General features: G+C 44.6%; 1 protein-coding gene across 1 annotated transcript in view; it reads right to left on the reverse strand.

The window, feature by feature from the left end:
* Window positions 1-9,832, reverse strand: part of ATP8B4 (ATPase phospholipid transporting 8B4 (putative)) — a 117,508-nt gene extending 107,676 nt beyond the window's left edge. Inside the window, exons 1-3 of the mRNA XM_083586279.1 lie at window positions 9,626-9,832; window positions 5,510-5,614; window positions 2,824-2,892 (exon numbers count right to left, since the gene is read on the reverse strand). Of these exons, the coding sequence (XP_083442405.1) occupies window positions 2,824-2,851 (28 nt within the window). The 5' untranslated portion in view covers window positions 2,852-2,892; window positions 5,510-5,614; window positions 9,626-9,832. The remainder of the gene's footprint in view (window positions 1-2,823; window positions 2,893-5,509; window positions 5,615-9,625) is intronic.
* Window positions 9,833-24,931: the final 15,099 nt, after the last annotated feature.

Below are 24,931 nucleotides of genomic sequence, written 5' to 3' on the forward strand. Positions count from 1 at the left end.
TGTGCACCAGGAGATCTGCAGTAAAGATGATAAAGGAAAATATAAAGAAATGAAACCTAAAACTATGAGTGGGGGAAGAACCCCCCCCCACACACACACACATACACACATCTTGCCAAACTTGTGGCAAGAAACATTGTGGTGAAAGGTCTGAAGGACATGGGAGATAATTTCGCAAGTTGAAAATGAATGTGTAGATGAAATAACCTCCGAGAGACTGGGTTTGTGGCTGATAATTTCAGCGCAGCCAGAATATATAAATAGTGGTAGTCATATAATTTTTGAAACATTTAATTGCATTGGATGTTATAATAAATATTGAATTTTATAACAAAATGACCACCACTTTTAACCTGTGGCCCTCCAGATGTGATTGGACTTAAACTCCCATCAACTCTGAGCACTACCTTTTCCCATGTTTAAGATGTTCTGGCTTCAACATGCTTTGTGGAGCCAGTGTTGTGTAGTGGTTAAGAGTGGTAGACTCGTAATCTGGTGAACTGGGTTCGCTTCCCTGCTCCTCCACATGCAGCTGCTGGGTGACCTTGGGCTAGTCACACTTCTCTGAAGTCTCTCAGCCCCACTCACCTCACAGAGTGTTTGTTGTGGGGGAGGAAGGGAAAGGAGAATGTTAGCCGCTTTGAGACTCCTTCGGGGAGTGATAAAGTGGGATATCAAATCCAAATTCTTCTTCTTCTTCTTCTTTGAGGCCAAAAGAAAGCATTAGCCATGGACTCTAATAGGCTGTTGCTCAAGGGAGCCATGTGGTGCCATCAACCCTGGTCAGAGTTTCTTGTAGTTTTGCCCACCATTCCTGCCTTCCATTGTCACAGAGACAGAAGTAGAGATGAGAGCCCTTTATATTCATCAGACTACAGTTCCTATCAGCCCCAATGCTCAGGACTGATGGCCTCGCTAGAAGGCAGGTGCTGACAATGATGTTGCTTCCATGTTATTAGTTGGCAGTGAGACAACATCACTGTCAGCACCTGCCTTATTGTGGGATGCGGGAAGCATCCTACAGATTGGGCACCACTACAGAAACTGCCCTTCTCCATAAGTGGGGTTTTGATGGGGTGGAAGATTCGCAGGTTAGGAAGGACCTGCTCACAAATTTATTGACAGCTGCATGTATTATTATAGCTAGGAAGTGGAAGGGGCAAGCAGAATACAAAATGGAAGAATGGTATAAAGAGGTGTAAAAGGTAAAGGGACCCCTGACCATTAGGTCCAGTCGTGGCCAACTCTGGGGTTGCAGTGCTCATCTCGCTTTATTGGCCATGGGAGCCAGCGTACAGCTTCCGGGTCATGTGGCCAGCATGACTAAGCCGCTTCTGGAGAACCAGAGCAGCACACGGAAACGCCGTTTACCTTTCTGCTGGAGCGGTACCTATTTATCTACTTGCACTTTGACGTGCTTTCGAACTGCTAGGTTGGCAGGAGCAGGTACCAAGCAATGGGAGCTCACCCCGTCACGGGGTTTCGAACCACCGACCTTCTGATCAGCACGTCCTAGGCTCTGTGGTTTAACCCACAGCGCCACCCGTGTCCCATAAAGAGGTGTGAGACATAGCTATTAATGATAAATTAAAGGTAAAGATAAAGGACCGCTGACAGTTAAGTCTAGTCGCGAATGACTCTGGGGTTATGGCGCTCATCTCGCTTTACTAGCCGAGGGAGCTGACGTTTGTCCGCAGACAGTTTTTCCAGCTCATGTGGCCAGCATGACTAAGCTGCTTCTGGTGAAACCAGAGCAACGCACGAAAACGCCGTTTACCTTCCTGCCAGAGAACTTGCACTGTGACGTGCTTTCGGACTGCTAGGTTGGCAGGAGCAGGGACCAAGCAATGGGAGCTCACCCCGTCGCGGGGATTCGAACCGCCGACCTTCCGATCAGCAAGCCCTAGGCTCAGTGGTTTATGTAGATCAAAGTGCCACCCGATAAATTAACATGTGCTATTAAGGTAAGGTATTATGCACCAGGCAGACAGAAGTGCCTGGCGTGCTCTGGTCCATGGAGTCACGAAGAGTCGGACACGACTAAACGACTAAACAACAACAAATTAAGGTAAGACGAGGAATACGCAGGAGAAATGACATTGAGGAGAATTTGTAGAATTTGTACTGTTAAAACGGAAAGGGGTCAAACCATCACAAGAGGTGTTGAAATTTTGGGAGGTTGGATAGTTACAATGGAATGGTCTCAGTGGTGGGGTGCACATTTTTATTCTTATTTATTTATTCTTATTAGTTTGTCAAAATTTATAAAATGTATAAAATGTAAATAAATGCATAATAATAATAATAATAAATTATTATTTATACCCCGCCCATCGACAGAGTGAGCTCCTGTTGCTCTCTCCCAGCTCCTGCCAACCTAGCGTTCAAAAGCATACCAGTGCAAGTCACAGAGTCACAGGCCTCTTATTCATGATCTTAGCAATATGCAGTGGTTTTTTTTTCTTACAAAAATGTTTAGGGGTACTCTCATTTTGACTCAAGAAAATCACAATTATTATTATTATTATTATTATTATTATTATTATTATTTATTTGTACCCCGCCCATCTGGCTGGGTTTCCCCAGCCACTCTGGGCAGCTTCCATAGAAACCAAAAATACAGTAAAATCAGGTTATAGTTCAAATCAGGGAAAATAAATACAGTAAATGGACAAAAGTACAAAGATTCACAAAATGTTTAGGAGTATGCATACCCCCAGGAAAAAAAGCACTGGCAATACGTAATTTCAGTCACATTTCTTCTGCTGACAACTATACAGTTTCATATAGCACACATACAAACATATTTAATGGATTACATACCTACAAATTTCTTCTTTCTACAGAGCATTATAACACCAGCTTATTTTCCACAGGGTCCCAGTACCTGCCCTGAAGAAAAACAGTACAATTTCAGAGGCTGGCAATATTCAGGAAGAAAAACTGTAATGCCCGAGTTCTGTGCAATGAGAGTAGCTTGAAAAGTTATTTGCTTCTAAGAATCAAAAGTAGAACATTAGCTACTTTGAATTTTGCTTGTTTTCTTAAATGGGCACCGTTAACTTGGATTCCAAAATCTGCACCTTTTGTTCTTTTAGTGCTGTTATCTTGGCATAACAGCACCGAGGGCCTTTTGGCGGTTCCCTCGCTACAAGAAGCCAAGTTACAGGGAACCAGGCAGAGGGCCTTCTCAGTAGTGGCACCTGCCCTGTGGAACACCCTCCCATCAGATGTCAAAGAGAAAAATAACTACCAAACTTTTAGAATACATCTGAAGGCAGCTCTGTTTAGAGAAGCTTTTAATGTTTGATGTATTACTGTATTTTAATATTTGGTTTGAAGCCGCCCAAGGTGGTTGGGGAAACCCAGCCAGATGGGCGGGGTATAAATAATAAATTATTATTATTATTATTATTATTATTATTATTATTATTATTATTATTATTATTAAACATAGTGAAGGAACCGCCAGAAGGCCCTCGGTGCTGGATCTCAGTGTCCGGGCTGAACAATGGGGGTGGAGACGCTCCTTCAGATATACTGGACTGAGGCTGTTTAGGGCTTTAAAGGTCAGCACCAACACTTTGATGTTTTGTCGTGTTTTTAATATTCTGTTGAGAGCCCCCAGCCAGATGGGTGGGGTATAAATAATAAATTATCATCATCACCATCATCATCATCTTGCGTGTTAGGATTGAGGGCAGTGTGGGGCATGTACCTGTGTGTGTGTAAACTAGCCTACTGTACAATGGTAAAATCTGCAGTCATTAGCCTGCTGGGCTAAAGAAAGTTCCCTACTATTTATGCTCTGCTTGGCTTGTTTTGTTTTTTATAGGAAATAACCAGAGATGACCAAAAGTGTTCAGTGTGTCTGTACACTGAGATCCTTTTAATAGAGCAAGCCAATGTGTTTTCAAGATGGGTCATTCCATCAGAAAATACTCAGAATTGTGGTAAAGAAATAGTCCTGCTCTGCGGGTGACCTCATCCGATTTTTCACAGTTAAGCTTGACTCTTCTTTGAAACATTTTTTTAACAGTTCTTGGTTATTAGTGAGGGCTTTTATGGGGAGTTTTTTTCCCAACCTTCAACATTTAGGAGTTTAATCATGGTTGGCTAGCATGTAATAGGTTTATTTCTTAGGAAACATTTATAATTTTCTGGCTGCGAGATCAAAGTTAGCTTCTATTCAAACCTCAATTCAGATAGTGAGTTCATTTGCTGCAAAGTACTTAGCATTTAGATATACACCAGGCTAACAACCCTTCTCAGAACACCACACAAACAGTTACTCCTTCAGGATAGCAAAATATTTATATATATATTGATCATTCCAATTATTCACCAACTACAACTGGTTGGCCACCGTGGGAACAGGATGCTAGCTAGACTGGGGCGGGCTTTTGTTCTGATCCAACAGAGCTTTTCTTATGTTCCTGAATTCCATAGAGGGAAACTCATTTGCAGCACACACTCTTTGGATCGAGGCAGAACGCTTCAATTCCTGTGAATATAGCAAATGTGGCATAATAATTAAGAACGTTGGACTAGGACCTGGCAAAGCACAGGATTTGAATCCCCTCTCAGCCATGAAACTCACTGGGTGACCTTGGAGCCAGTCACCATCTCTTAGCCTAACCTACCTCACAGGGTTGTTGGGAGGGTGAAATGGGAAGGAGGAGAACCATGTACAGTGGTACCTCAGGTTAAGTACTTAATTCGTTCCGGAGGTCCATTCTTAACCTGAAACTGTTCTTAACCTGAAGCACTACTTTAGATAATGGGGCCTCCTGCTGCTGCTGCGCCGATTTCTGTTCTCATCCTGAAGCAAAGTTCTTAACCTGAATCACTATTTCTGGGTTAGCGGAGTCTGTAACCTGAAGCGTCTGTAACCTGAAGCGTATGTAACCTGAGGTACCACTGTACAGTGGACGCTCGGGTTGTGAACGTGATCCGTGCAGGAGGCACGTTCGCAACCCGCAGCATTCGCAACCTGCAGCGCCGCGTCTGCGCACGCGTGAGTTGCGATTTGGTGCTTCTGCGCATGTGCAAAGCGAGATTCAGTGCATCTGCGCATGCGTGAGCACTGAAACCCGGAAGTAACCCATTCCAGTACTTCCGGGTTCGGCACGGTACACAACCCGAAAATGCGCAACCTGAAGTGTCTGTAACCTGAGGTATGACTGTATCTTGAGCTCCTTGGAAGAAAAAAAGTGGCCTATAAATACAGTGGTACCTCAGGTTAAGTACTTAATTCGTTCCGGAGGTCCGTACTTAACCTGAAACTGTTCTTAACCTGAAGCACCACTTTAGCTAATGCGGCCTCCTGCTGCCGCCGCGCCGCTGGAGCACGATTTCTGTTCTCATCCTGAAGCAAAGTTCTTAACCTGAAGCACTATTTCTGGGTTAGCGGAGTCTGTAACCTGAAGCGTATGTAACCTGAAGCGTATGTAACCCGAGGTACCACTGTATAATGAATAAATAAGTAAATAATAAATAAACAGCTTACCAAAGCAATCTAGATGGCTCGGTAGAGAAAGCTCTCCAATGCCATGCCATGAGGACAACATCATCTTTACTTTTCAGAGATCTTCTAGTTTCCAAAAGGTCCACCCTAAGCAAGGAGAGGAAAGGAAAGTTAGCATCTGTTCAGTAAAAGCCCTGCTTCTACTTACATTTCTGCTGTATAAAAACTGAAAGTGCTACTGGAGAGAGAGAGCGCAAAGTGTGCACTTGAGTCCAAGCGTGTTGTGGTGCCCTGCTCCAAAATAAAACATTTTTGAATTGTCCTTCCACAAAATGCACAAAAAATGGCATAAAGCTTAGACACACACACAATTCAGCACCTCTATGCCACCTTCCTGGTGTTCAGAACACTTTGCATATTATCATCTCAATAAACCACAAAGCAATCCTTCAAAATAGACCGGGATGGCAGTTGACTTTTGATATTCAGAAGCTTAATGTACATATGTGGCACAAAGGATGCTCTCTGCCTGGGGTGCCTTTTCATCGAGGGATTGCCTTGGCCGCTAGTTTTTAAAAGATCAACCGTATTTTTTCAAATGACAATACCCAGTGCTTTTTTCTAAAATAAAAATTAAATTTTTTAGGGGTACTCTCCTTTTCCTACTCATATTGAAATACTGCCCTTCAATGAGGCCAAACTTAGATTCACAAAATGTTTAGGGGTATGCGCCCCCCCCCCCGAAAAAAAGCACTGACAATACCAATTGGAGGGAGGGGAGAAATAAAGCCTTCTGCAGCTTTTGTTGCATACATATTTCAAACCACATCTCTTCTGTTTTTCAACAGGTGACTAACAGCGCGACCTTAACCGTGTCTACTCATAAGGAAGTCCCACTGAATACATTAGGGATTACTCCCAGGTAAACAGGGCTAGGACTGCAGCCTACACCAACAAAGGCAGCCCATTACAGTTATAACTCACCAGAATTAATCGACCCAATCTGGAGGACACAGTCCTGTGCAAATACAGTCAAGTAATTACAGGTGAGAAGGAGCAGCTGTAAGCTAGGCTGACATGGGGATTAGAGGCAGAGCAATTAACTTGAATTGACTACAAAGGCAGCAGGTGTTAGACCCAGAGGTCTCATTTCAGGGTTTGGGGAGGGGGCCAACAAAGAGATCTCAGGAAGTAAGAAACAATTCCAAACAGGGAAGAATGGCAAGGTAAAATGCTAGATTATGCCAAAATGGCAAAACTAAATGGGACACGGGTGGCACTGTGGGTTAAACCACAGAGCCTAGGGCTTGCCGATCAGAAGGTCGGCGGTTTGAATCCCCGCGACGGGGTGAGCTCCCATTGCTCGGTCCCTGCTCCTGCCAACCTAGCAGTTCAAAAGCACGAAGTGCAAGGAGATAAATAGGTACCGCTCTGGCAGGAAGGTAAATGGCGTTTCCGTGCGCTGCTCTGGTTCGCCAGAAGCAGCTTAGTCATGCTGGCCACATGACCCAGAAGCTGTACGCCGGCTCCCTCGGCCAATAAAGCGAGATGAGCACCGCAATTCCAGAGTCATCTGCGACTGGACCTAACAGTCAGGGGTCCTTTTACCTTACCTATGTCACCCAGCCACAGTGGTTTGTTAAGGGTGCTAGGAATTGTAGCTTTGCGGGGGCAAACTACAGATGCCAGGCTCTGCTGGGGGAAGCCGAGTCCTTTAAATGGGATTCAAATGTATGGTGATGATGTGATCATCTACACTAGTAATAATAATAATAATAATAATAATAATAATAATAATAATAATTAATTTATTATTTCTACCCCAGCCACTCTGGGTGTCTCCCAACAGAATATTAAAAACACAATATCGATAAAAAACTTCCCTAAACAGGGCTGCCTTCAGATGTCTTCTTAAAGTCAGATAGTTGTGATGAGAGGGCGCCACTACCGAGAAGGCCCTCTGCCTGGTTCCCTGTAACCTCACTTAGAACCTTTTATCAGATTCATTTCACTGTAACATCAGGCCCTTCCTCAAAAAATCTTGGGAATTGTAGTTTAGTCAGCAATAAGCATGTCAAGACCTTTCCATGATTAGACATTTCAAGCACTATTTACAGAAGCACTGTTCCCATGGTGCCCTGGTAACTATTAAACTGTTTGTGCCTGCAGGGTAGATATACCTACAGACCATGGTTTCTAGAAGAGCTGAAAGAAGTAAACAGAGACGTTGTTGATTGCAGCAAGCACACGGACTTCATTTCTCCCCCATCAAAAAATATTTCATGATGAAAACCAGGTTTGGTAGTGGTTTGTGAATGCATAGGAAGCTGCCCCATACGCTGAGTTAGACCATCTAGCTCAGTATTGTCTACACAGACTCGCAGCTGCTCTTTAGGGTTTCGAAAAGGTACCCTGCTCATCCCTACTGAGAGTTCCCACTAGGACAATAGCTGTGTACGCACTGTGTCTCTAAAGCACATTCCAAGCACATGTATCCCCTTTAAGAATTCTGGGTAATGCAGTTTACCCTTCACAGAGTTACCATTCCAAGCAAACTACAGTGCGCAGCTCCGGGACATGGGTTCGCTGTGGCCTAAACCACCAAGCCTCTTGGGCTTGCCAATCAGAAGGTTGGCAGTTTGAATCCCCGTGACGGGGTGAGCTCCGGTTCCTCTGTCCCAGCTCCTGCCAGCCTAGCAGTTCAAAAGCACAGCAGTGCAAGTAGATAAATAGGTACCACTGGGGCGGGAAGGTAAACGGCGTTTCCGTGCGCTCTGGTTTCCATCATGGTGTCCTGTTGCACCATAAGTGATTTAGCCATGCTGACCACATGACCCGGAAAGCTGTCTGTGGACAAACGCCGTCTCCCTCGGCCTGAAAAGCGAGATGAGTGCTGCAAGCTCATAATCGCCTTTGACTGGACTTAACTGTCCAGGGGTCCTTTACTTTTTTACCTTTACAGTGCCCAGAACTCTTTGAGGGGTGGGAAGGTGCTTTCAAAGTAAAGTGTGTGCTGCAAATATCTGTTTCTCCACTTTTATTCTTAAAGGTAAAGGTAAAGGGACCCCTGACCATTAGGTCCAGTCGCGGACGACTCTGGGGTTGCGGCGCTCATCTTACTTTACTGGCCGAGGGAGTCGGCGTATAGCTTCCGGGTCATGTGGCCAGCATGACTAAGCCGCTTCTGGCGAACCGGAGCAGCACACAGAAACACCGTTTACCTTCCCGCCGGAGCGGTACCTGTTTATCTACTTGCACTTTGACGTGCTTTCGAACTGCTAGGTTGGTAGGAACAGGGACCGAGCAACGGGAGCTCACCCCGCCGCGGGGATTCGAACCGCCGACCTTCTGATCAGCAAGTCCTAGGCTCTGTGGTTTAACCCACAGAGCCACCCGCGTCCCACTTTTATCCTTAGCCCACCTTAAATTACTTTTCTATACCTTAAAAGAAAATTTAAAAACTGGGAGCATAGGACAAACAGAGGAAGCTGCCTTCTACCACTGGTCCAGCTATTTCAATATTGTCAACTTTGACTGGCAGCTGCTTTCCCTATAGGCCTTTAGACAGGGTTGTCTCCAATCTCTACTTGGAGATGTCAGGGCTGAAACCTGGGATTTTCTACATGTGGGAGCGGTTGCTTTCCCACTGAGTTTTGGCCCTTCCCCTTAAACTGTAATCAAAACCAAGCTGGATGGAGGACAATGTAGCAATTCCTCCGGAAACTTAATAAGGGGAGATATTGTAACTTAGTAGGAAAGCTCATGCCTTCGACCCAGAAGGTCCCTGGCATCTCCTGGTCCGTTGTATCTATCCAGGGGAAACCCTGGCATCTCCAATTAAAAAATCTCATCACAAGTTACAAGAAAGACCCTTTGCCTGAGACTGCCGATTGAAGACCACAAGACTGGCTGGATTTGTCCAGAAGATGGACAAATCTGGTATGGAATGAGGCAGTTTCCTACACAATCGGTCTTAATTGCTATCAAGAAGTATGGGTGTCAGTTTTAATATATAGATATATAGGCACATCAAAGTGGCTTCATAAAATAAAAATAAGCATACCTCTCTCTGTCTTTCTGTCTCTCACACACAAATTCTGGGTCTGGAAGGCATAAACTTTAAAATAAGGAGATGTGTGGGTTGTTTTTGCCACTTACCACTGGAGAAGCGCATGCAGGAACCATCCTCACCTATCAACAGACCAAGGGATTTGGTTGCAAGAGAGCAACAACAGGAAAGTACAAGGCTGGATGTGAGATTAGAAAAAGGCAGATGTGCCGAGCGTGGAGGGGCAGCTGTTTCCCACGCAGCTGCGGTTGGCACTCGGCTGTTGCTCATAGTGCCTCACCTGCTGCTAACAACCCACAGAGTGTTTCAGGAAGCATGCCCTGGGAGTTCCTTTTGTTCCGACGCCAAGCGCTCGGTGTATCGCCCGCAGCACAGCTTTTCTGCACAGAGCCCGGCAGAAACTCAGCCAGGAGATAAGAAACCAGGGGTGCAGACAGGTGGGGACCCTCAACCTGCTAATTCATTAACTTGTTGCATTTGCTGGAAGACATGTTTCCCCCCAACCCCACTTCCTCCCACCCAAAAAAAAGTGTTTACCAGAGCAAAAGGAGAAATTGCAAGCAGGAACAAAGGCAATAATGATGTGCAGCAAACTAATTGAATTATGCCAACTCTCTCGCAGAGGGAGGCATTAATCCTTTTCTCTGGCACCGTTTTCAGCAATACTCTCAGACCTGGGTTTACCAGTCCTGTTTATTCTGCTGAAAGCCATTCAATAAGGAGACTGCTCAACTGAAATATTAAGGAATTGCTGCTTGCATTGAGTGTAGAAGAGCCGCCCGTCTGGGCCCACCAGGTGGGTGATAACAATAAGCCCTGCTCCTGTCTCCAGCCTGGCTCATTCACTGCTGAAAGATTACTGCAATGCGTTGTACGTAGGGCTGCCTCTGATGACGGTTCGGAAACTTCAGCTGGTGCAGAATTCAGCAGGCAGGTTGCTCACTGGAGCAAGACAGTTTGAGCATATTACACTGATCCTGGTCCGACTGCACTGGCTACCAATTAGTTTCCGGGCCCAATTCAAAGTGCTGGATCATCTTCTGAGGCCCCCTCCTTGAGAGGTCCAGAGGGTGGCAACACGAGAACAGGGCCTTCTCTGCAGTGGCTCCCCGTCTGTGGAATGCTCTCCCCAGGGAAGTTTGCCTGGCGCCTTCATTATGCACCTTTAGAAGCCAGGCAAAAACGTTCCTTTTTAACCAGGCCTTTGGTTGATCCAATTTGCATCCTATGCCCCTTTCAAATGTGTTTTTTTTGGGGGGCGGCTATTGGGTTGTTTTTGTTGGGTATTTTGTGGTTTTATATCTTGATTTTATTCTGTGAACCGCCCTGAGACCCCCAGCTATAGGGTGGTATAATGATGATGATGATGATGATGATGATGATGTCCTAGACGCAGAGGGAAGGGTGTGGTGCAGTGGTGAAGCATCAGTTTTGCATGCAGAAAGTTCCAGATTCAATATCCGACACATCCAGGTAGGGCTTGGAGAGACTTCTACCTCTCACTTGGGTCAGGAACCATACAAATGTCTGGTCTCACCCCCTCTATAAAAGTAGAGTGGGGGACATGGCAGGTATTGGGACAATGTCTTAACCAGTATTTTATTCTGGGAGTACTCAAGAGTACTCAAGTCAAGGTAAAGTAAAGGACCCTCTGGATGGTTAAGGCCAGTCAAAGGCGACTATGGAGTTGTGGCGCTCATCTCGCTTTCAGGCTGAGGGAGCCGGCGCTTGCCCGCAGACAGCTTTCCGGGTCATGTGACCAGCAGGACTAAACTGCTTCTGGCGCAATGGAACACCATGACAGAAACCTGAGCGCATAGAAATGCCATTTACCTTCCCACCACAGTGGTACCTATTTATCTACTTGCACTGGTATGCTTTTGAACTCTAGGTTGGCAGGAGCTGGGAGAGAGCAACAGGAGCTCACTCTGTCGTGGGGATTCGAACCACCGAACTTCCAATCGGCAAGCCCAAGAGGCTCAGTGGTTTAGACCACAGCGCCACCCGCTTTACCTGTAACCTATATCCTAATGCTTAGGCCATGTGCCAACATCGTCAGTAAATCTTTCAGGTTTCCTCAAGTGGTGAGTGCAGTGTCCAAAGGAGGGAGCCAGGACACTGGGCCAAGATGCATCTGAACCTAACCTCCTGATGTAGGAATATAGGAAGCTGCCTTCTACCAAAACCATTGGTTTGTCTAGCTCCATATTGTAGACACTGATCAGCAGCAACTGTCCAGGGTTTCAGACAGGAGTCTGGAGATGCAGGGAGGTTGAACCTGCAACCTTTTTTCATGTAAAGCAGGTGCTCACCCTCCGAGACACGGTTCTCTCCCTTCCCAAAGGGCAGAGACCATTTGAGCAGCTTGGCTAAACGCTTTCTGAAATTTCCTATTATTAAGATTTAATAATGGCAATATTCTAATGCGACTTTTATGGACTGCAGAAGGAATGAGGCTTTGCCTACGCCAATAGAATGAGGTAATAATCCGAGTATTTACATCTGGCAGCAATTGTACATAGGTCCCAGTTTTGTAGAATAAAGGCCGTACCGAAGAGCAAGACCACTATATGTGCGAGATGGGTGAATGCGAACTGCCTAATGTAAACCACAGATATAGGTTTGTTTCTGAAAAGGATAGAATCCAAAATGTGAAATGAGAAAGCATAACTTCAAACGCAAACACATTCTTGCACTCACAAGAGATGCTCAAGGATTTCGTTCATTACTCAGTTTTAGGCTATTTTTCTTGTAAACCAGTGTATACTGGTGAGAGTGTCAGGGTTGGACCTGCAAGACCAGTGTCCAAATTCCCATTCAACCATGAAAGAAGATTTCCCAGGATTCTTTGGGGAGAGCCATGACTGCTTATAAGAGTAGTATCAATGTTTGTTGTGGTGTATCTCCAATGTGTCAATGTGACTACAGTGATACCTTGGTTCTCAAATGCCTTGGTACTCAAAACCACTAGGAACCCAAACACTCCAAACACGGAAGTAAGTGTTCCAGTTTGCGAACTTTTTCCGGAAGCCGAACGTACCCCATTTTGAGTGCCACACTTCCATTTTGAATGCCCCGCTTCCGTTTTGAGTGTTATGCTGAGGTCTGTTTTTGCTATTTATTTTGTGCTTTTGCGGCTTTTTTGTTTTGTTTTTGTGACTGTGTGGAACCCAGTTCAGCTACTGATTGATTGATTGTGTGACTGCAGTACATTGTTTATTGCTTTCATTTTATGGATCAATGGTCTCGTTAAATAGTAAAATTCATGTTAAATTTCTGTTTTAGGGGTTGTTTTTAAAAGTCTGGAACGGATTAACCCATTTTGCATTACATTCTTTGGGAAAGCGTGCCTTGGTTTTGGAACACTTTGGTTTTGGAACGGACTTCCGGAACGGATTAAGTTTGAGAACCAAGGTACCACCGTACAATGTTCAACTCACCAGCATGGGGCAATACTTTTCTTTTCCTTCCATTTTGCAGCTGTTGCCTGTCAACACAGCAAACATTATTTTCCTAATAATCTACCCCTCATTTTTTTAAAAAAAATGCCTCTACCTATGCAAAATAATACAGGGTTGAGGAAATAATTCAAAGTAGAGGTACTGAAAGGACAGGAGAAAACAAAAAAAAAAGCTACAGTGCCAAGAATTGTTTGAGGTTAACAGTAGACTGCAAATTAGCTAGGGGTTTCCACAATTGTATTTATTTATGGTGGCACAAGCTAGTGCAGCTTGGGTTAGTGAACACAAATCTGGGAGGCGGCTGCTTTTGCTGTTAAGAAATACGGTTTTGGCAAGGGCCTCGCGGTCAGAAAGCTGCATTGTATTCAGCATCCAAGATGGAAAAACTGGACCCCATTGGGAGAGGAGCAATGGCTTTTGTGGTGAAAGGGAATGATTTATTAGCTGAAGAGAGTCAAATCTGCTAAAATGTATGTTTTGGCTGAGCATCTGTAAGGGCGGGGACACAAGTGTTGAAGGGAGAAGTGATACAGGGGACTGTTGTTGTTTTTAGGGGGAGGGAGGGAGGAAGAAGAAGGAGGAGGAGGAGGAGGAGGAGGAGGAGGAGAAAGTTAGCTTTGAAACTCTCCTGCATTTGGATAATGTTTATGGAATTTGGTGCAAACCAAAGTAACCTAGAAGCAGCTCTGCTTCTCAGTCTTTTGGAAGCTGAGCTATATAGATAAATAAACCTTTCCCTCTCACTTCCATATATGTAAAACTTATGAAATACAAAGAATTGATGCTTTTGAATTATGGTGTTGGAGGAGACTCTTGAGAGTCCCATGGACTGCAAGAAGATAAAACCTATCCATTCTGAAGGAAATCAGCCCTGAGTGCTCACTGGAAAGACAGATCCTGAAGCTGAGGCTCCAATACTTTGGCCACCTCATGAGAAGAGAAGACTTCCTGGAAAAGACCCTGATGTTGGGAAAGATGGAGGGCACAAGGAGAAGGGGACGACAGAGGATGAGATGGTTGGACAGTGTTCTCAAAGCTACCAGCATGAGTTTGACTAAACTGTGGGAGGCAGTGGAAGACAGGAGTGCCTGACGTGCTCTGCTCCATGGGGTCACGAAGAGTCAGACACGACTAAACAACAAGATTACAATGGCACTAAGGCAGAGACCCACCAACAAGATGAGGACCCTCTCAGCAGAGACCATCTGAATCCAGAGCATCTTTCCCCAAATTTCTTCTATCAGTAGAAGGACAGTCGTAACAAAACGGTGCTGGGACCTGGGAGTATTCACTAATAGAAGAAATTATATTTCTGGGCTGCCTCTGGCTGCATACATCCAACATTTTATTCCAGAACTGAGAGTGGGTACTTGTCTTTTTCTGCATAGTCCACACACAATCTAGATCTATTGCATATTTTTTGGCCCGGGAAAGCACTTCTTGAGAAACTGTTTCGTTCCAGAAATAAAAGGTCATTGCTGATTGATACTGCATTACGCCACAGTGTGTCTGTTTGAAAATGGGTGAAAATAAATCCAGGCAGTTGGTTGCGGGGGGCTGTATCCACCCCTGCCCAATGACGTTGTGGGTGGGCATATGCCAAGATCGCAACCACCACTTCCTTCTTCATTCACCCAGGGCATCTACAGGGAGGAGAAAGCGGAGGGTTTTCAAATGTGCATCAAGTAATCCAGAATCAATCTAGATTGAGGTGAAAATGACTGGGAAAATCAGAAACCAGGAAGACCAAGACTTTAATAAAGACTGGAGGAAATTTATATTTTATAGTGGTACCTCGGGTTACAGACGCTTCAGGTTACAGACTCTGCTAACCCAGAAATAGTACCTCAGGTTAAGAACTTTGCCTCAAGATGAGAACAGAAATCGCACGGCGGCAGCAGGAAGCCCCATTAGCTAAAGTGGTGCTGCAGGTTGAGAACAGTTTCAGGTTAAGAACAGACCTCCAGTAAACAATTGAGCTCTTTAAAAGGACTTAAGTAGCGCTTGTGAGTTAACAGAGACTTAAGATATAAATGATAAATGGAATAAATGGAGGACATATGCAACAGAATGGGATAAACATGGAAAGGTGGAGGGAGGTCCAAAGATTCGAAAGAATTTTGTATCTGTCCCCCCCCCCCCTTATTTATGCTTAATGAGAATGTTAACAAATAACTGGAAAATTAACAAAACTTTTAATAATAATAAAAAAAATGCAATCAATCTAGATTGAAAGCAGCATGTTGAGGATGAGCCTGAATGATTCTGGACTGAGGGGAAACTTCATTTTTGTGCCACAAGTGTACTGTTGGGTTTGCAGCTCCTCTTACAGTTGAAGATTTTCCTGCTGGATTTCTGCATGAATGGAAGGAACCGATTGAATTGGCTTCGGCAGCCGGGTGGAAAGTATAAATTGAGGACAAGCTAGGAAGAGAGCCCACTCCAAGAGCAACAGGGTACCCCCAGTGAGAAAACACCAAGGCGACAAGCAAGTTTGGCAAGCTGTGCAAGCAGAGTGTCGAGATGAAGATCTCCCAGTTTCGAAAATCAGGCTATTCATTTACCGTTTCTACAGACCAAGAAGGCTTTTTTTTACCCATGCTCCCACCACCGCCGCCCGGGTGTGCGCACTTCGCACAAGCACAATACCTACACAAACTATAAAATAATCCAGCCTGGAATTTTTTCACATTGTCCTGATTATTATGATGCTAACCATGCATGCTCATTCTTCGAGTTTAAGTAAATAGGACCACCCCCTTTGCTTTTACAGTAGTGCTTATAGAAACCATGTGTCTGGCACACAGTATAATAAACTACAAAAGGGAGAGAGAGAAGAGCGGTGATTGCTAAGACTGCCACCCTCTTTCCTGGCAAGCATGGTAGTTAAGTCAGTCAACAAGTAAAAAAAAAAGGGGGGAGTTTGAAGCCCATAGAAGGGAGCCATGCAGAAGGGCCACAATTGGGCAAGTGGTTTGATTGCCATTCACTGCCCTCCCTCTCAGGCCCCTATATGCTGTACAGCAGCGGGGGGTGGCATTCAGAAGAGCTCCCATATAAAATGGCTACCTCCATTTTAAATCCATAGAACATAATGCCCTGGCCCATAGACCTGTTAAATGTATTGACCCCATAGAGAAACTGCTGCATCACTACATGCACGATGAAGGAACTTGTCCTCGGAACATATTCCCATCATGGTGAGCTAATTGATTAATAATAATGATGATGATAATAATTTATTATTTATACCCCGCCCACCTGGCTGGGTTTCCCCAGCCACTCTGGGCGTCTCCCAACAAAATATTAAAAATACAATAAAACTTCCCTAAACAGGGCTGCCTTCAGATGTCTTCTAAAAGTCAGATAGTTGTTTATTTCCTTGACATCTGATCGGAGGGCATTCCACCAGGCGGGCACCACCACCAAGAAGGCCCTCTGCCTGGTTCCCTGTAGCTTCACTTCTTGCAGTGAGGGAACCGCCAGAAGGCCCTTGGAGCTGGACCTCAGTGTCCAGGCTGAACAATGGGGGTGAAGACGCTCCTTCAGGTATACTGGGATGTGGCCGTTTAGGGCTTTAAAGGTCAGCACCAACACTTGAACTGTGCTCAGAAACATACTGGGAGCAGATGTAGGTCTTTCAGGACCGGTGTTATATGGTCTTGGTGGCCACTCCCAGTCACCAGTCTAGCTGCTGCATTCTGGATTAGTTGCAGTTTCCGGGTCACCTTCAAAGGGAGCCCCATGTAGAGTGCACTGCAGTAGTCCAAGCGGGAGAGAACCGGAGCATGCACCACTCTGGAGAGACAGTCTGCAAGCAGGTAGGGTCTCCGTCGGATTACCAGATGGAGCTGGTAACTCTGTGTGTGGGCATCATGTGGGCATTCTTGCCAAGCACTCCTGACTGGTGGGTTATGTTAATTTCCTGGGATCTTGTGGGGATATTGACCGTGGATCCCCGTTTGTGGACTGCTCTCCCCAGGGAAGTTCGCCTGGTGCCTTCATTATACACCTTCAGGCACCAGGCAAAAATGTACCTCTTCAACCAGGCCTTGGGCTGATTGACATCCGATGCCCTTTTAAATGTGTTGTGGGCGGGGGGGATTATCAGTTTGTTTGTGTCCCTATTTTTATTATGTATATTGTGTTTTTATATTGCAATTTTATGGTGTGAACCACCCTGAGATCTACAAGTGAAGGGTGGTATACAAATACAAAGGGCAGGATATAAATAAATAAAATAAAAAAATTAACAAATAATATTTTTTCTGCAACTTTTGTATTTTCTGCTTGTGCGTTTTCCCCTTTCCTTCACAGGCTGGTTCTGTACCGGATACAGTGGACATTTTGTTGGCATAGTGGTGCTACAGCTCTGCTCTTTTCAAAATATGAGTATAGGATTGGTCTGGAACGGCACTGTATTTTGCATTATTCTGCTAAAAGAAAACAAAAAAGTTATGAAGAAGCAGAACTGGTTTAGTGGTGTAGTTCCTGAATACTATCAAAACATTTGCCAAATTATATAGGTGGATTTGAGGCACAATCTACTCCAAAGAGAAATACTGGATCATATTTTGATTATTCTCTCTTTAAAACTACTCCCCTTAAAAATCACTCTTCTCTGAGGAAAGGAATATTCATCACTGATGTTTCTCTGCCATCTAGTGGATATTAAAAACACCAAAATCGATATTTTATTCTTTATAAAAGATAATGCCCACCAGCCTAACCACATAATCCTATGCATGTCTACTCAGAAGTAAGGCCCGTTTTGAGTTGCATGAGTCTGCCAGGTAAGTGTTTATACGATCGCAGCATAAGTACGTGTGATGTGTGAATACAAAGAGACAGGCTGGAAGGATCCAGACAGAGGAGTCATTCAGAGCAGAGCAGGAATGACCGCTCCCCGCTTAAAACGGGGGGTGCCCTTTGCGTGGATGCGTGCAGCCCCTAGATCTGGAGCGGCTCCATCAGCATAGGCTTGGCTTTGCCTTCCCTCAGGTGGGATACCTGGAGGTCTCCGCCTACCTCAGTCAGTTGTCCAATCCCACCTGGGGGAAGCGTTGCCAAGGAGACCAGGCCAGGTAGGGGAGGGATTACCTGCCCACACAATAGAGGGAGGATCTTACCTGGGAATCCTCACTTGGCTCCAGAGCTTCTCCCACCCTACCCACCCTCAGTTAATGTCTTATTTGCAGGTTAACTTTTCTTCACAGGTTTTGCAGGTTAACTTTTCTTCACAGGTATGCGGGCGCTGCTACGTTAAGGTCGCTGTTAAAGGGCCGGAAAGGAATTTCCCTGCATTGGCAGGTTTCGCCTTTCCCGTAGCAAAACGTCACAACTTTGGCGGTATCAGGCCTTGGGCGGAATCCTTTTGTCCATCTTCCTCTTTGCGGCGGCGATACCAGGGTTCCCCGTTAAAGGGGTTTTCTGAAGGGAGGCTTTGACCGTACGCCGAAAGGTCGTCATTGCTCTCCCCTGCGGCGGCGGCGTTACGGGGGCGGCTATCTCTGCTTGAACATATGTTTTCCAGAGCCGGCCCATCCCCTCCCCACACACTGGATAACCCTGAAGCTCCCTAGGTCCCCAGCTGGGGACTGGGGAGGGAGAACGCCCAATGCCTGAGCCAAGGTCTACCCACATTTGAAATTTAATAAAGTTGTGGCCAATTTAATCCCATAGCACGTTGTCTTGAGTCGTTTTTCCACATGACGGGGGGACCGCGCAGGATCTGGGGACTCTGCCTGTCCACGCAAAAGCAAATCCTTCTGACACACACAAAGCACAGAACGATGTCAGCCTTTAATGATGGGATTTTCTTCCTACGATAGGCTTTCTAATCAAAACAGATATGCAGCATGAAACCTTGTTGCGAATGTGCATAGAAACTTGGGGCTGTATCCAGTGTAGTCCTACTCAAAGTAGACCCTTTGATCATGACTAACGCCCCAAGGTGGAATCTCCTAACAGCTCTAGGCACCTAGTGCTTTTTTTCTTTAAAAATGTTTAGGGATACTCTCATTTTTACTCAAGAGAATCACCATTTTATAGTTCAAATCAGGGAAAATAAATACAGTAAATGGATAAAAGTACAATGATTCACAAAATGTTTAGGAGTATGCGTACCCCCAGGAAAAAGAGCACTGGCAATACGTAATTTCAGTCACATTTCTTCTGCTGACAACTATACAGTTTCATATACCACACGCACAAACATATTGAATGGATTACATACCTACAAATTTCTTCTTTCTACAGAGCATTAGAACACCAGCTTATTTTCCAAACTACACTTCCCAGGATTCCTTGAGGGAAGCTATGGCTGTTTAAAAGTGGTACAGTACTGCTATAAATATACACTGCAGATTGTGTCTAATGTAGGCCCATTAATTTCATTGCGTCTACTCTGAGCAGAGCTTAGGTACATCTCATAATTTCATGCGCCCAGTAACTGAAATCTTTTTGGTAGTCCTTGTGCAGTATTTTGTGCTGTTATTCCAAAGTACACAATTGTTAGGAACATTGGGCATTCAACAATGTGCAATAACAGAGCCCTGAGTGCTCACTGGAAGGACAGATCCTGAAGCTGAGTCTCCAGTACTTTGGCCACCTCATGAGAAGAGAAGACTCCCTGGAAAAGACCCTGATGTTGGGAAAGATGGAGGGCACAAGGAGAAGGGGACGACAGAGGACGAGATGGTTGGACAGTGTTCTCGAAGGTACCAGCTTGAGTTTGACCAAACTGCGGGAGGCAGTGGAAGACAGGAGTGCCTGGCGTGCTCTGGTCCATGGGGTCACAAAGAGTTGGACACGACTAAACGACTAAACAACAACAACATGTATACAAGAGCAGGCTTGCAAATAGCCACTTGCCTGGTAGCATGTGATGAGTAAGAATTGTTTCCAGCTGACCAATTCTGTAAACTGGAAGAGCGCTGGTTCTCCTCTCTCCTCCCCAGATCATTGATATTCCACAAATAATTACTAAGGCATGTGTGGACACACAGATGAGCAAAGATTTCTGTGGGCTAGTAACTTTGATAGCCTTATTTTCAAGGTAGCAGCATGAGAGTATCCCCAATATCATCCAACACAATCACCTACCGGTTCATAGCTTGATCAAAGTAAAACTGCTACCCTATAAATATATGGCAAAGTTAGAAAATAATATGGATAAAATTGAGTAATATAAAATTTAGATGGTGAAATAATATGCAGTTGAAAAGGCTGATAATAGGACCCTTGGAGGGGAAGGTGGGAAGTCTAGAGATTCAGAGAAATCTCTAAATATGGATATGCATTTTGCATTGTCATAACTCTACACTTGTAAAAGCAAATAAAAATTATTTCGGGGGGGAGACAAATGAATGAATGAATGAATGAATGAATGAATGAATCTTTATTTGCGTCAGCCATCGACCATAGTGAAAAAACAACAATACGATGTACAAAGAATAGAAATAAGAAGTCCATTCTATAAAATACATTTTAGGGTTTTGATTCAATAGTCAAAATAGTGGATCTTATTCTAATTGCCCCAGCTAAAAACTTTGCAACCTTTGCTGTCACCTGCTCATCTTGATCTGCCAAGAGAAAGGACACTGTGGCAGTGGATGAGCGACCCAGAATAGACAATAAAAGAGGGGTGATAACCTCATCTCTCAAGTCTTTATAGAGAGTGCAAGCCGGAAAGGCATACGCCACCGATTCTGTACTGCTATCTCCACAGGGACATAAGCATTTTTCGTGTGGAATCTGTCGGAATCGTCCCTCAAGTACAGCCAAGGGCAATACATTCAATCCTGAGAGAGTAAAAGCATGTCTATATTTTAGAATTACTAGGTTATGCAGATAGGGTGCCAGAGAGTCGAAATGGGAAGGTGGAAAATAGTCATACCACGGGCAAAATTTCCTTATTGTGGCCAAGTTGTTCTGACGCTTGATATCATTTAAAGGTAAAGGGACCCCTGACCATTAGGTCCAGTCGTGGCTGACTCTGGGGTTGCGGCGCTCATCTCGCTTTATTGGCCGAGGGAGCCAGCGTATGTGGCCAGCATGACTAAGCCGCTTCTGGGAAACCAGAGCAGCGCACGGAAACACTGTTTACCTTCCCGCTGGAGCGGTACCTATTTATCTACTTGCACTTTGACGTGCTTTCGAACTGCTAGGTTGGCAGGAGCCGGGACCGAGCAACAGGAGCTCGCCCCGTCGTGGGGATTCGAACCGCCGACCTTCTGATCGGCAAGTCCTAAGCTCTGTGGTTTAACCCACAGCGCCACCCGTGATATCATTTAGGCACTGACAAATTAGACTGTTTGCTTTACTAAAACCCAAAGTGAGTAGCTGTTGTGATAAACCACAAGAGTGAAGTTTTTGATAGACAATTTTAGTCCAGGGGCTCTTGTGACAATCTTGCAACACTAGGGATATTAGACCGGGGCGGGGGGGGGATTTGAGTTTAGGCAAAGCCAATAGTTAAGTGTCCTATGCCAAATCCGTAATTCTACCAAGGGAAAAACAAATATATGGCAAGGAACTGAGGACCCAATGCATGTTTGGGTTACAGGTGGGTTCCAGATCTGAAAATGTTGAATGTTACTGGTCTAAGAGACAGGAGAGAGAAGGGAGCTGAATTTTGCAATATAAATTCAAGCTTGCTGAGAAGCCAAACTTTGCCTGCTTTTAGAAGCAGCCGACCCCTTTCTAAATACCGGTAAAAGGTAAAGGTAAAGGTACCCCTGCCTGTACGGGCCAGTCGTGTCCGACTCTAGGGTTGTGCGCCCATCTCACTTAAGAGGCCGGGGGTCAGCGCTGTCCGGAGACACTTCCAGGTCACGTGGGCAGTGTGACGAAGCTGCTCTGGCGAGCCGGCACCAGCGCAGCACACGGAAACGCCGTTTACCTTCCCGCTATAAAGCGGTACCTATTTATCTACTTGCACTTTGGGGTGCTTTCGAACTGCTAGGTGGGCAGGAGCTGGGACCGAAAGATGGGAGCTCACCCCGCCACGGGGATTCAAACCGCCGACCATGCGATTGGCAAGCCCTAGGCGCTGAGGTTTTACCCACAGCACCACCCGCGTCCCTCTAAATACCAGTACCTATGTGCAAAGGCCTGGCTGTGCCATGCACTCTGCACATGCATAAGACTCTTAAGCTCAGAGTCTTGGGTTCGAGCTTCACATTCGGCAAAAGATTCCTGCATTGCAGGAAGTTGGACTGGATTTATATTCTATAAATATATACTGTAAAGCTTTACACTGATGCTATAGGCCCATTTTGCCTCATGTTGTCTGGTCCGTCTAACAGCGGCACTCCAAGGCCTCACAGTGAGGTCTTTCCAAGGTTTGCTCCTTGAAATCCTTTTAAGTGAAAGCCACACCTTGTGCATGCAAATATGTGCCATGTTACTGAAGCTCAGCTCAACGGAAAGATCGCTGCAGAGACTGTCTGCAGCCAGACTTCTACATTTGGAATATGAAGCCAGCTCATGCCTGCCCTCTGGCAGCCAAAGCCAGAAGTTATTCTCACATTTCCCAACTGCAGCACGAGCTGCAGCTCCTAGAAGTGTCTTTTCTTTTTCTTTTAGAAAACAATTGTTATTTGGTTTTACAAGCGTAAAGTTATAACAATACCAAATAAAGTGAAATTTCTCTTAATCTCCCGACTCCCCCCCCCATCCCCTCCTTGGGTCTTATTGCAAACGTTTTCAACTGCATATTGTTTTGTGATCTATGTTTTGCATCTGTCCATATTGTAGTCAAACCTCAGTTGTCCAACGTAATCCATTCCAGAAGCCCATTCGGCTTCCGAAATGTTCAACAACCAAGGTGCGGTTTCCGATTGGCTGCACTCAAGCAGAAACTGTGACGGACATTTGGCTTCCAAAAAACATTCAAAAACCGGAACACTTACTTCCGGGTTTTCAGCGTTCAGGAGCCGAAACATTCCAAAACGGAGGCATTTGGGAACCAAGGTTTGACTCTAATTGTTACAAGTGTTATTAAAATCTTGCTGATGTTTTCATCTGCTTACAGTGGTCTCCTAAGTACAGTGGTACCTTGGTTTTCAAATGACTCGGGAGTCAAACCTTTTGGCTCCTGAACAATCGAAAACCAGAAGTGAGTGTTCCGTTTTTCTAATGTTCTTTGGAACCCAAATGTTCAACGCGGCTTCCGACTGGCTGCAGGAGGTTCCTGCAGCCAATCAGAAACTGCGCCTTGGTTCCCAAACGTTTTGGTAGTCGAACGGACTTCCAGAACAGATTCCGTCCGACTTCCAAGGTACCACTGTATATTATAATTTTTTTCCCATTCTTTCTTAAGGTTTTTTTCTTCTTGGTTCCTGAGCTTTCCGGTCAGTTTTGACATTTCGGCATAGTCCATCCGCTTAGTTTGCCATTCCTCTCTGGTCAGGACCCTAGAAGTGTCTTAAGCAGAACAAAAAAAACCCCTCTGTGCTCTCTTTTCCTGTACTGTTCCTCACGGATCTAGCCCTGTCATTTTATTCTGCATGAGTGCGAGAGCAAGGTGTGCCTCAAAACCACTACCAGAAAAGCACTGAGGCCAACAGCCACTTCGCTATGCCTCTCCATCCTTAATAATAAAAGTATTGTAGCTAGGATTGCTCCTTTTTTTTTTTTTTTTGGAAATAATTTTTCAAATACCAATACCAAATACATTATCCATATTTAGAGATTTCTCTGAATCTCTAGACTTCCCACCTTCCCCTCCACGGGCCCTATTATCAACCTTTTCAACTGCATATTATTTCATCATCCAACAAGTTTTAAGTCTCTCCATTTGGTCCATAGCAGTTTCTACATTTGATTTGAATTAATTTTATAATTAAATGCTTTTAGAATGTTGTATTATTTTATTGTTGTTAGCCGCCCTGAGCCTGGCTTCGGCTGGGGAGGGCGGGATATAAATAAACATTTATTATTACTATTATTATTATTATTATTACATTACCAATGTTATTGCAATCCTGCTAATGTTTTCATCTGCTTACACTGGTCTCTCAAGTAAATTGTAATTCCCCCCCCCCCCATTCTTTATTAAATTTCGGTCTTTGGGTCTTTGCGAGTAGCTGGGATTGTTCAATCGGTAGAGAATGAGACTCTTAATCTCACGGTTGTGGGTTCAAGACAAAAGATGCCTGCATTGCAGAGGGTTGGACTAGATGTCCCTCGCAGTCCCTTCCGTTGTATTCTGTGATAATAATAAATCAGTATAACTTCACTTTATAATCTAAGAGACAGATGAGAGGAAATATTATTAGGAGCACCTCTGTGGTGTGGTGGTTAGAATGTTAAGACAAGGACCTGGGAGTATCCCTAAATCACTGGGTGACCTTGGGGCTCACTTCTGAACAGGTCCGGTTAGCATTGCACTGTAAAAGAAATTAACTCGTGTGTATAAAAATCCTAATGACATTTATTTAGAAGTCCTACTGAGACCAACAGGACTTGCTCCCTTGATGGGGCGTGCTGAATTTTTCAAATGCCAAAAATGAGGGGTACTTAAACGTTTTAACGTGACTTGGGAATTCAAAGATATTTTGGCGCAATTAATGTAATTTATTTTGCTTACTATGTAAAATCTGTGCAAAATTGCATAGAGATCATTAAAAATGATTGCCAAGTACTTGCAGTTTTTTATATTATTATTTAAAAAAATTTCTACATTTCAGGTTTATACATTTCACTGATTTTACAATCATTTTAACATTTCAAAACTTGACTTCCTTCCCCCCCTTTCTGCGGTTCCTTAAATTTATTTTTAATACCTTCTGCAAGAATGTCACTAGCCCCAAAATGGAAAGCGGAAGTCCCAGCAAAGGAAGAATGGATACGAAAACTACAGTAATGGAATATGCAGAAATGGCGAAACATACCAGAAGAATAAGATAGATAACATTTTTTAAATAAAAG

This window comes from Podarcis filfolensis (assembly GCF_964270895.1).
Source record: "Podarcis filfolensis genome assembly, chromosome: 14".
In the NCBI taxonomy this organism is placed as follows: Eukaryota; Metazoa; Chordata; class Lepidosauria; order Squamata; family Lacertidae; genus Podarcis; species Podarcis filfolensis.